At 55.6% G+C, this 12,832-nt stretch overlaps 1 protein-coding gene across 2 annotated transcripts in view; it reads left to right on the forward strand.

The window, feature by feature from the left end:
* The window catches only part of MDGA1 (MAM domain containing glycosylphosphatidylinositol anchor 1), a 62,616-nt gene extending 50,145 nt beyond the window's left edge, over positions 1–12,471 (forward strand). For both annotated transcript variants that reach the window (XM_072833202.1, XM_072833201.1), the window contains exons 12-17: positions 171–194; positions 1,220–1,372; positions 1,980–2,114; positions 6,634–6,764; positions 6,961–7,069; positions 7,795–12,471. In XM_072833202.1, the coding sequence (XP_072689303.1) occupies positions 171–194; positions 1,220–1,372; positions 1,980–2,114; positions 6,634–6,764; positions 6,961–7,069; positions 7,795–7,886 (644 nt within the window). In that variant the 3' untranslated portion in view covers positions 7,887–12,471. The remainder of the gene's footprint in view (positions 1–170; positions 195–1,219; positions 1,373–1,979; positions 2,115–6,633; positions 6,765–6,960; positions 7,070–7,794) is intronic.
* The last annotated feature ends 361 nt before the right edge of the window (positions 12,472–12,832 follow it).

Below are 12,832 nucleotides of genomic sequence, written 5' to 3' on the forward strand. Positions count from 1 at the left end.
GGGGCTCCCCAATGTGCAGTGTCCTACTTTATCACAGCCGGCTAGGCCCCTCTGGTCCCCAAGCCTGGTTTCCGGAGCCCTGTCCCCTGGTCCCAACCCAAGCCTGGGCACCCTGTGTATGGTCCCACACTTTGTCTGTTCTGACTTACTTTTCCTGCTTGCTTTCTCAGCCATCAACTCTCCCAACCTGTCAGGTGAGACACCTCCCTCCCACTTCCCCTTCCCTCTGGGGACACAAAGACTCCCTGGGAGGTGGGGAGGACCCCCCCAGAGATACCCAGAGAGAAAATGGCATGGAAGCTCACAGCTGGAAAGAAAATCCAAAGGCAGCAGAATTAGGCCTGGAGATGTGTGCATCCAAGATTTATTCTGGGGCTTAAAAGGGGGGCAGAGGTGGGGGGCATCTGTAACTCAGGGCCTTTCCTCTTGAGTTGGCACCCTGATCCTGTCCCTAAAATCAGCATCCCTAAAAGAAAAATAGAGAGACCAGACTAGTCCACATCCCCTGCTCTCTGCGGCAGGGGTCCTTAATCTGAGATCCATGAGGCCCTCTCTGCCCCAGGGGCTCTGTGTATAGAATTCAGGGAGTCCATGAACGTGGAACATGGAAGGGCGCACATCTTCATCTTCCCCTAACTTCTAGAAGTTAAACATCTCCTTCAGTGACGAATGTAGGCAGCAGACCACAGTAGTGTCACTACCTGTGACTTTGTCATCAGGACCAACCTGAGGTTTGCACATCACCTGAAAATTGTTGCAGCCATTCCTAAATATCACCTACGTTCATCAGGACTTCGAAGTCACCATGATTATTAGAGCTAACACTAGATCCTGTTATTTAATTAAATAATAAGGAAGCCCTCATATTATTATATCACAAATGTGTTTTTTAAATATTTTGACAGCTGTATCTCAATATAATTGATTTCCTTTGTGACCTTATGTATTTCATTTTATGCATCTAAAATTATTTTTCTGAGATGGTGTCCTTAGACTTCACTAGACATCAGGTGTCTGTGGTGCACAAAGGTTAGGAAGTCCTGTTCTAGGAACAAACTTGTCAGGGGCCCCGTTGCCTGGTCTCTCAAGCCCTGAGATCCAAGGCCCACTGCTCAGATGCACAGTACTTGCCCTGGGGTGGCCAGGGAGGGCGGAGCTGGACCAGGGGCCTGAGGAGCCTGACCCTCTTTGTCTCCTCCCCACCCCTGCCCCAACGCAGACAACACCTGCCATTTTGAAGATGAGAAAATCTGTGGCTACACCCAGGACCTGACCGACAACTTTGACTGGACACGTCAGAATGCCCTCACGCAGAATCCCAAGCGCTCCCCCAACACTGGTCCCCCCACTGACATCAGCGGCACCCCTGAGGGTGAGGACATGGCCTGCTGCAAGGATAGCTTCAGGGAGGGGCCTAGCATCAGGGAGCCCCAGTGTGAGGGGAGACACAGCCCTGCCCCCAGGGAGCCCCAGTGTGAGGGGAGACACAGCCCTGCCCCCAGGGAGCCCCAGTCTGAGGGAGACACAACCCTGCCCCCAGGGAGCCCCAGTCTGAGGGGAGACACAGCCCTGCCCTCAGGGAGCCCCAGTCTGAGGGAGACACAGCCCTGCCCTCGGGGAGCCCCAGTGTGAGGGAGACACAGCCCTGCCCTCAGGGAGCCCCAGTCTGAGGGGAGACACAGCCCTGCCCCCAGGGAGCCCCAGTCTGAGGGGAGACACAGCCCTGCCCTCAGGGAGCCCCAGTCTGAGGGAGACACAGCCCTGCCCCCAGGGAGCCCCAGTCTGAGGGGGAGACATAATTCTGTTGTCATGGGGATCCCGAAGAAGAGAAGCTGTGGTAGAGCTGGGAACTCCTGGCCTAGGCAGGGAGATGGAGGCACCTGGGGTCAGATGAAGTTAAGGCAGCAGAGGAATCAGATGGCAATAGGCCTGTGCGGGGTGAGAGGGGGGCTCTTGGTACATCTCTCCCTCCCCAACAGGCTACTACATGTTCATTGAGACATCAAGGCCCCGGGAGCTGGGGGACCGAGCCCGTTTGGTGAGTCCCTTGTACAATGCCAGCGCTAAGTTCTACTGCGTCTCCTTTTTCTACCACATGTACGGGAAGCACATCGGTGAGTTGGGGGACCAGACAGTCTGCCCAAGTATTGTCAGGGCTGGGAGGAGAGAGGGAGGCCACGGGAGGCTGGGCCCTGGCCGGTGAGAAGCCTGGGCTTCTCGACTTGGCTGGATCACACATCCTTGGAGGGGGTGTGGGCAGTATCTGGGCGAGGGAGGAAGCCAGAGCCAGCTTCTCTGAGGTTTTGAAATGATGAAGCCTTCCTGGGTCTGCAGAGAAAATGGCTCTAGCAGGACAAGATGGAAGCCTTGGAGGAGAGGGCGAAAACAGCCAAGAGGGTGCCCATGTTGAGCACCTGCCAGGTGCCAGGTGACATCCTGAGCGCTCTGTACCTGTAATCTCATTATCTCTCACATGCATCAGGCGAGGGAAGTGTCACCATGTATATCAGAGAGGTTAAGCATTTTCCCCAAGATCACACAGCAGCCCAAGTTGTCTGACCCTCCCAAGCCCTAAACACAGGGTTGGGAGGGTGCTGCTTGGTGAGCAGTGAGGGGAAGTCCTGCTTCCTAAGTGTGGGCATCCCTTTGCCCTTTGGGAACAGATGGCAGGAGAGTTGCATTAATCAATGAACTCGTCATTCAGCCATGCCTTCCAGAGCTTCTGCTCTGTGCCAGGCACCAGGTGCTGCAATAAACAGGGCAGAGCAGTTCCCTGTCTTCCTCTCACCTACAGTCAAGTGAGAGAGACAGATTTTTTTTTTTTTTTTGAGAGACAGATTTTAAACAGCTAATTGCACCAGATAAGATTGAGTGACCTTTGTGACATGTGTCTACAGCAGGACAGAAGCCAAGACAGCTAGTAACAGGGACGAACGCTGGGGGCTTGGTTATGGGAGACTCTGCTCAGGAAGTAACAAGGTTTTACATTTTTTATTTATTTCTTTGTTTATTTCTTTATGGGACAGGCCATGGGTCGAAAGGCACAAAAGGCACATGATGAGAGTCCCCCTCCCATCCCACACCTCCTGCCAGCTAGAGCCCTTCCCCAAAGGCAACCACGGCACTAGATTTGGGAGCAAGTTTCCAGAAACACTATGCATATGGAAGCCAGTACATGTATATTCTATTTGGTCCCATCCCATTTTACACACGCTGTTCGTGTCTTGCTTCTCCCTCTAAACTGTACATCTTGGCGATCCTGACTTACCAGGCCACAGGAAGCTGCATTGTTTTCCTCAGCTGCATGATAGAGGAAGTGACATTAGGCAAGAGTAGACCTAATGGCTCTTTGGGAACAAGTCTCCACTGCTCAAGTCGTGGGTCAGGCTGAACTCATGAACCAGGATGGGGATGGGATGGGATGGAAGGTTCTGCATCTACTCGGCCTTCCAGACCATCCACCCAGACCATCACACCTGCAGCTGGGTCTCTGGCCCTGGTGAAAAGGTTCCTGTGGAGTTGGTGGGTTGGGTGACCAGGACGGCCCTGCCCTAGCCCAGGCCAGTCATTTCCATTTGGCTTCCCCACCTAGGGCAACCAATTCAAACCGGTTCCGGTTTGCCTTTACCTTTCCCAGTTGTAACACTAAAAGTCCCACATCCCAGGCAAACCAGAACAGTTGGTCACTTTATCCTCAGCTCCGGAGGGGCCCTGGGGACCCAGCTGCCACGAGGAGGGCCCCAGAAAGGCCTTAGGAGCTGGGATATCTGGGGACTTGAGAGCAGAGAGAGCCCTGAGGAAGCAGTCCGTGCTCCAGAGCTTGCGCAGCCTTCCCTAGCAAGTAAGCAAACACCAGGCACTGAAAGCTTCCCAGAAGCAGATTTGAATTGGACCCGAGGAAGACCCTGTGAGCATCATCAGCTCTGGACAGGACGGCTTTCCAGCAGGGATGCTGCGGAGGGGCCCCGCGTCCCATGTCATGTTACTCCCCTGCTCTGCCCCCTTCATCACCGTCTTCTCTAGGCCTCCAGTGTCTGGTCCCTGCCTCCTTCTAGGACCACATTTTCTGCCGCTTGCCCCTTGGCTCCTGCTCAGCTCGAGAGCACACTGGTCTCCTTGCTTTTCTTGAAATACTTGAAGTGGGTTCCTGCCTTAGAGGACTTTGCTCATGATGTTTCTTGGCCTGGAACATTCTTCCCCCTCCCCTCATTCAGGTCTCCTCAGAGAGGTCCCTGACAGCCCCATCTAAAATACCTCTTCATTCTTTTCCCTGCATTATTATCTTTATAATGCTTGTCACCAATAGAAGGTAAGCTCCAGGAGGGCAGGGGTCTTTGCCGTATTTCCTGACATACCTCTAGTGTCCAGAGCAGTGCCTGGCACATAGCGGTGCTCAATTATTTGAACGGATGATTGGTAAGGAGATCTAAGGCTCATGAACCCCAAAGTAACTTCTAACCATGAGGTTCTCTGAAAGTCCTTTTTCCGTTGTGAGGACCATCGCAAACAGTTCTTCATTCAGCATTTAATTATTGAGAACCAATAACAATTTGCTACAGACCTTCCCTCAAAATGTCAAATGAGGGGGAGAAGATGTGAATACCATGAACTGTCCCACCACAGAGCAGAGAATGGTCTGAGCCTGGAGGGTGCCGTGTCAGGACTCGGGGTTCACAGGAAGCATATGGAGGACTCCCAACTTAAGCCATAGGAAGACTTCTTGGGAATGATGACGTTTCCAAGAGGCCTCGAATCACAAGAAGGTTTTGGCAAGGGGAATGTGGTTGAGGTGGGGAGGGAGTCTCAAACAGTGGGGAAAGCCCAGAGGCTGGAAAGCTGGAGTGTGTGTCCAGGCTCCAGCATGCAGTTCCCCTTGGCTTTGCAGGGTGGCAAGGAAGGTGGGGGAGAACAGGCCCACCCTTAAGGGAGGTTGGGCCCTGGCCGACCCCTGTGAAAGGCTGTCAGGAAGCCGCTGAGCAGGGGAGATCCTGGAGCTGAGGGGTTACTCAGGGAAGTGAACAGAAATTCAATTTTTGTTTAAGCAGTGAAAAGGAGGGGTTCCCCCATTGGTATTCTTGGGGGAGGGTGGTTGAAGAGGAAGAAAAGATGGGAATTGAGGGAGATAGGAAGTAGGACAAGAGCTCCAGGAGGGGGAAGAGAGAAGATCCCTTTGCGGCCAGTGAGGGGTCTGAAAGGTATCGTGGCTTGGGTCTGCTGTAGCCTGTGCACCTCCCGGCCCACGGGGAGCTGGCTGCAGCCCTCCGACAGGCCCACCTGCTGGGAGGGTCCCCACCCCAGCCTAGCTCTGCTGCTGGGGAAGGGGGTGTTTCCTGCTGCCCTGTTCCCTCCTCTCCCCTCCCCTCCTTGCCCGCCTGGCAGCTCTGGGCACCAGCTGTCCCCAGACCTTGTGTCTTTCCGGCCAACTCCTTTCATCTCAGGCAGGTAACATTTGGTGGCTCTTCCCCATCGGGGGTCTGTCTATCTGGTGTCACAGATGGTGTGGCTTTGTCTATGGCAGTGCCATGGAAATGCCAGCCGCCGGGCACTAAGATTGATTCCCCTTCCCTCTGAGCCAGGTCTTTCACATCACTGGGGGCTTGAGGTGGGCTGGAATAGCCAGGAAAGGGCATGACATTGACTGGGTGCCCTTAGCCAAGCCATGGTCCCTTATCTCTTTTCCAGAGCCCCCAGCACCTCCAGATTTCCAGGCTTCCATGGCTGTGGGCAGATGAGCTCAGCACCCACAGGCAGATGCCCTCAACATTTCACTTTCGCTGTTTCTTTACCATGGCTATGCAGCACAAATACCAACATCTGTCTTTAAAGCAACTCACCCTTTTTCTCTTAGCTTTGTCCTAAGCATCAATTAGAGAAATCATGAGTTTGAAGGACTAGCTTTATTCATTTCTTAAAACATACATCTAAGTATTAAGCTTTTTAAAAAAGATTTTATTTATTCATTTGAGAAAGAGAGGGAGAGAGAGAGATCATGAGCAAGGGGGAAGGGCAGAAGGAGAGGGAGAAGCAGACTCCCCGCTAAGCAGGGAGCCCAGTGCGGACTCGACCCCAGGACCCTGGGATTACGACCTGAGCTGAAGGCAGATGCTTAACTGACGAAGCCGCCCAGGCGCCCTAAGCATTAAAAATTTTAAAGTCCATTGCTGTGCCTCCAGAAATCATCCCATGGCAGGGCTATGCTCTGTGTGCTTTGGAAATTCTGCTCTGTGCTCAGTCACTGGCCCCACTGCCAGGGACCACTCCACTGGTTAGAGGCAGAAGGATGGTGTGTGTGTGTGTGTGTGTGTTGGGGGGTGGTTAGGTGGAGGGATAAGCTGATTAAAAAGGAAGGCAAGGAAAAAATTTAAAAAATTAAAAATTAAAAAAAAAAAAGGAAGGCAAGGAATGAAAGAAAAGTTGCAAGTTGTCCTGATGGGTTGAAGCCCGGCTACTGTATCTCTGTCCCATGTTGAGGGCCACCCCCCACAGCCCACCTTCCCAGGATGAGGGGATTGTGAGCCAGTCTGGGCTAGTGCTGTGGGCAGCGACAGAAGAGGGGGGCCTGGAGAATGTGGAGGGGTAAGGGCACCCTTGCCTGGACCTCACTGCCCCCCCCTCTCCCCATACACGCCACAGGCTCCCTCAACCTCCTGGTGCGGTCCCGGAACAAAGGGGCCCTGGACACGCACGCGTGGTCCCTCAGTGGCAATAAAGGCAACGTGTGGCAGCAGGCGCATGTGCCCATCAACCCCAGCGGGCCCTTCCAGGTGAGTGCACCTTCCAGGTGAGTCCAGAGGCCCCTCCCAGGCTCCCCCAGCCCTCGGGCCAGTGCTTTCTCCCGGGAGCTGGGGAGAAACTCAGGCAGGGTCTGGGGCCTTCCAAGTGGACTGAGGGGAAGGGGTTGGGGGGCTCTCTCTAACAGAACCCCTCATCCCTGCTCTCTGCTCTCTGACCCTGCCCCAGATTATTTTTGAGGGGGTTCGAGGCTCTGGCTACCTGGGGGATATCGCCATAGATGACGTCACACTGAAGAAGGGAGAATGTCCCCGGAAGCAGATGGATCCCAATAAAGGTGCAGGATGGGGAGGGAGGGAGGAGCCGAATCTGTGGGGGGCTGCGTAGGTAGGTACCTGTCTGTGTCAGGAGAAGGAGTTTGTGTCTGTATGGGGGTTCAGAGCGACTGGGTGGAGGGATGCATGTGTCCGTGACTATGGGGGCAGGTGCTGGTGTGTCTGGTATGCACCTCGGGCCCCACCCTGCCTCAGGTGATAGGGCATTTGTAGGGCAACGAGACTAACCTGTGTGCTCCCATGAACTTACTGAGTCATCACAGTACTTGAGTGTCTCCTGTGCCTGCCTCTGGGTATGTGTGTGTGTGTCCAGATGTGAACATGTGCCCCACCCCCCAGGGCCAGGTGTTTGCAATCATAACAGCTGGAATTTACTGAGTAGATTGCACGAACCAGCCAGGGTACAAAACCCTGTATATGCATGATCTCATAGCCCCCCAGGGTAGCACTTACCACTAGACTCATTTTACAGATGAGGAAACTGAGGCACATGGATGTCAGGTGATTGCTCTGTGTCTTAACAAGCTGCAGAGCCAGCATTTGGACCTGGCAGGCTTAAGTGAACCCGCACACCACCCGACTTTACATCTGTGCTTACGAGTGTGTCTGCGCAGTGAGGGCAGTGTCTGCCTTTAGATCCCCCGGAGAGAGGGGGCACCTTGCTCTTCCCTGGCCCTGCCAAGCTGACCAGAGCCCTGGCCTGTGTCCCTTCTCTCTCCTGTCGCAGTGGTGGTGATGCCGGGCAGTGGAGCCCCCCGCCAGCCCCACCCACAGCTCTGGGGGCCCATGGCCATCTTCCTCTTGGCATTGCAGAGATGATGAGAACTGCATGGCCCCCCACCCCGCCCCCGGCACACCAAAGTGTCCGCATCGTACCAAAGACTGACCCCTGCCAGCCGGGGTGCCCAGGGGCAGGGCCGGCCCGCCAGGGAGGGGGCCTACGTTGGCTGCGAGGATGAGCAGAGGATGAGCAGAGAACGAGGACAGAGGCCTGGCGCTGAGGCCCCGGAGACGGTCGTTTGACACACGCACACACTCACACTCACACACACAGAGATATATTAAAGCACAAGTTTCTTTCCGACCTGCCAGCACCTTCTTTTCTGCGGAGACAAGGGACTCACCTGAATGGTGTCCGCCACCCCAGGGACCTCGGCACCACGTGGGCCTTGTCCTGGCTGCACCTGTGGTGTGTTTCTGACTTTCTCTCGTTCCTAACTCAGCCCAGTGGCTTTACCAGAGGGGAGCCAGAAGGGGAGCAGACTCGGGAGCCCTACCCTGGGCTGGACTCTGTGACTCCCCAGGATAGGGGAGGCCTGGGTCGAAGGAGGCCGGGGGGGGGGGGGTACTTTGTGAGCTCTGTGAATGTCCCTCTGCAGGCAGTGGCGACAGGGGTGGGGCACCTGCTGCATGCCCTCAGTTTTCAGGGCAAGGGCTGGAAGGTGGGGAGACCCCAGGTCACCTTGATCCCTTGACCTGTTCCTCAGATATCATATCCTCCCCGCACTATGCCCGTTTGAAGGGACCCAGCACAGAGTCTTGGGCCTGGGCAGTCTGAAGATTGCCGCCTTCCTTCCTGCCCCATCTGACCCCACTCCCACCCCACAAGGAGCTGGATTCCTGAGAGCACAATCTCCAACCTAGTCTGCTGGCCTAACCTCAGCGCCCACCTGTGTCTCAAAGGGGTAGGAGGTGGGGGGTGGGAGGAGGGGGGTAGTGGCCAGCCATTTTCTGGGATGAGGCTTCCCTTTGAGAGGAGCAGAAGGGAAGGCCTGTTTTCTTGAGTAGTGTAGAGCCTTCGTTTTCTATATACTTGGCATGAAGGGGTGCCCTGGATGGGAGCGTGTATAAAGGGGGTGCCCCTGTTCCCCCTCCACTGCAAAGCACCGTCTAGCTGGCTCTTCTCCTCCCTGCCCAGGGGTTTGTGGAGCTGGGCAGAGGGCCATTGCTGGCCTCCTGTGTTGCCTGGGAGCCATGCTCCCATCCAGAACTGTGAAGAGGCTCCCTGGTCTTGGGTTCTGGGTTGGGCGCCTAGATGGGCACATTGGGATCTAGGCCTTTCCTTTTCAATGTCACCCCTGAAATCCCCCCCTCACACTATCCATGGGAGAGAGAGGCCCAGCCCCTTCCAGAGTGAGTCTTCGTGTATGTGTCGTACGTGTGGCCGTGTGTGTGTGTGTGTGAGTGTGTGTGTGCACATAGGTGCATGTGTGCACGCCCGTCTGTGCTAGTATAGCACTGTGGGCACGTCTCTGGGCAGGAGTATGTGCAGATTATGAGTCTGTACGTGCAATTACACATATCTGTGAGGCCGGGTCTGCGGCTTCGGCATGCGTGTCCACCTTCGCGAGTGACATGAATGTTTGTGGGGTGCCGGCCAAATATACCCCTCGCAGCCCTGTTCTGTAGCTTCAAGCTGCCCGATTCTCTATGTTTTATCCCCTCTGGATGACAAAGAGCTTACAGATGACCCTATTGAAATGCAAAAAGCTTTGGTGGGGCGTGTTACAGGGCTTGGCCTGGAGCATTCGGTGGGGACAGCTGCTGGGAAGAGGGAGCACCGGCAATGCCAAGAGGCAGGCAGGGAACCAGAGCGGAGGCTGCCCACGTCGTGGCTTTGCCAGGCCCATGCTGTCATCATCACCAACAGCTGGTGGGTGGCTGGGCCAGGCCTGGAGTGGGGCCTCCGATCCCCGACCAGCCTGGCTGCCTCCTTGGCCCAGCCAAGGCGTCTCCAATTGAGTGGCTCCAGGTTCCCAGGACACACTTCCATCACGTCTGCTGAGTATTGTTCCTTAATTGTCCCATCTGTGCAGGGTCTGTTGCCCCAACTAGACTGTGAGCTCCTCCTCTGAGCCTTCCAACCTTCTCCCCCGCCCCGCCCCAACCTCCTGCCCAGCACAAGTGGGCCTGTTATGGAAATCACAGCAGGCTTTGCCCAGTGGAATGGATTATATAAATCAGTGCTTCCCGGCCCTGGCTGCAGAAGAGAACCACTGGAGGGTCTTAGAAAGCACTGATGCTTGGGTCCTATGCCCAGAGGTTCTGATTTAATTGGACTGGTGTGCAGCCTGGCATCAGAAATGTGTAACGGCTCCTCAGAAGAACCCAGGAACGAGAACCACTGGCCTATCACCAGCCAGGTGCTTCCTCTGTGCCCTTGCAGGGGTGGATCCAGAGATTCCAGAGAGGAATAGCACCGAGCCCTTCCTCCCCGTGGCACTGAGGTCCTCGGTCCTCACGTGTGGATGGGCAAGGGTGGTGCACGTGTGTCTGTGTGTGCAGGCAGGTGTGCAGGGAGTGTGGGTGTCAGTGGGTATTAGCATAACAGTGTGTGATGTGAGTGTCTAGTGTGTGCCTGTCTGCGTGTGGGAGGATGCGGTCTGCAAGACAGAGCGTCTTCTTGTGTCCCTGGGTGGTGACTGTAGGTCAGCATTTGTGTGTCTGCCTGTGAGTTGGCACCTCTGTCTCAGTGTCACCTGTGCCGTGTGTGTCTTTCAGTGCCCGTGGGTGTCAGTGTCTGTGTGCTAGTAGGTGGTTCGTGAAGACCCCCCCCCCCCAGCCCAGGGGAGACCAGGCTGGCTGGATCCAGTGCATCTCCCCCGTGGCAGTCTCGCCCTCTGGGTCAGGGTGGCTGAGGCATTTTGTGGCCTTAAAACAGGGAGTCCGGGGTCAGCTCTCAAGGTGTTGGGGTTGGTTCACCCCTGTCGCCCCCAGTTTGATGTCTTGGGGAGACCTCTGGGGCCAGGTGCTGTACAGGTAGAAGCGGGGGAGTCTCAGCTTGGCTGTCTTGCCCTTGGGACCAGAGACAGCCACCTAGGGCGCCGAGCTAAGCCTGCAGGCCACCCCTCAGCCCTGGGATGCTCCGCCCAGCTTGCCTTCTCTGGGATACCTGCCTCCTCTTTCCCATTCATTCTCCCTTCTCCCTTGGTGGAAGCCCCTGGCTCAGGCTCTCACTGCCAGGATGGGCCTCAGAGGTCCTTCCGTAAATGAGAAAGGCACAGGGGTGGGGGGACGGATTGGCCCAACGTCACACAGCCAGTTGGAATGGAGCCAGCCCTGGAAGCCCCATACTACAGCACCCAAGGGTGTCACATTGCTGGCCACTGCCGCCTGCCTGGCAGCAACGAGGAGCTTGGTCAAACTGCCCTGTCTCTGGGCGCTGGCACAGATGTTACAGATGTTACTGGGCACCTGCTCTAGGAGAGGTACTGTCTCCCTGCCCCAAATTCTGGCCTCTCATCCCAGGCCACTACTCCTCCCACCCCAGATCAGGCCTGGGGGCCATGTGGATGCTGCCTCCCCCTGCCCACACTGGTTTTAGCTGCTGTGCAGGCTCCCAGATACAAGGGACTGTTTGGCCTCCTTGGCCGTCTGTCTTCATATGAGCCTGGGCTTGAAATGAAAGTCAGTGTGTCATGGTGGGCTTCCCCCTAAGGACCAAGAGGGCTGGGGTGAGAGGGTACAAAGTCTTGTGTTTTCCTCTCCCTGGACTCAGAGGGCTTGGGGGTATTTTCAAGGTCTGTCCCAAGGAATGGGATAGATGAATCTGCTCTGGAGGGTCCCTGTAGGGCCACCGGTTGAGGTTCTGGGTTCTGGGGAGCCCTGCCCACTTCCAAAGGCAAGATAGCATGCCCCTCTCTGTCGAATCAGTGCTGTGTGTGAGAGTGTGTCTGTGATGGTAAGGGTGGGGGTGTGTATCTCTGTGTATGTGTGTGTGTGTGTGTGTGTATGAGGTGTGTGTACATGTGTGAGGGTGTGTGCTGGGGCAGAAGGACCACCCCTTCCTAGGGATCCCTTGACCCTTAGAGCTGGAAGGGACTTTCGAGACCATCTAATCCAGTGTCCTCACTGTACAGGTGAGAAAGCTGAGGTCAGAGAGATGGCATTTGCCCACCATCACCCGTCCTTCATGTCACCTGCATTCATTTCCCAGAGGCCCCACTAGAAGTGCCCTCCCTCCCATTACCTCCTCACCTCCTCCCAGCTACCCCCATAATCATCATCTCAGCTCAACTCTGTCTCTGTGGTCTCCAAGCATCCTTCCTGCCCCAGGTGGCCAGCTCACCAAGGCCTTTATCCCCAACCCAGGAGACGGGGCAGGGGAAGGAGGGGACAGCTCCAGCCCTGAGGCCTCACAGACTTGAGAGAAAAGCCAACCCCTCCATGCCCAGGCCCACCCCACCACCAAGGTAAAAGCACAACAGGAGACCCTCATTAATGGGTGAAAGGTATTGGGGTTGTTTTAGTCACACGACCCCATCCTCACCCCTTTGCCTTGCTCTCTGTCTCCACCCCAGCCTCTGTCCCCTCTTTGTCCCTCTTTCACCCCCAAGACCCCCCCAAATGTAACCTCTAGTTGCGGACGCGGTTGTTTCAATCAATAAAGCTGCAGTGTTCTAGTGCTCTGGGTCCGGCTGTGTGTGTGGGCACCAGGTGGGCCAGAAGGGGGCCTGGGTGAGTGTCTGTGGTTGGGGTGGGGGTCTTTTCAGGCCCCTGGGGAGAGCCCTTCTCTTTTGGCACCTGCTATCACAGGTCCTGCTCTGCCTCCCAGGCAGTGGGGACCTGCGTTCTGGTCTCCAACCCAATGAATCTGGTGTCCTCATTCATTTGTTCCTTCAATAAATATTAGCCAAATACTGCCTTTATGGAAGCTCCTGCTTTAGTGGGAGAGGTGGACACTAAGCTGATAATTACACAGGAAGCACATCATTATGAATACTATTAGGGCTGAGAAGGAAGGTAAGAGCTGGTTCCTATTTAAG

The sequence above is a fragment of the Canis lupus genome, chromosome 7 (genome assembly GCF_048164855.1).
Source record: "Canis lupus baileyi chromosome 7, mCanLup2.hap1, whole genome shotgun sequence".
NCBI lineage: Eukaryota > Metazoa > Chordata > Mammalia > Carnivora > Canidae > Canis > Canis lupus.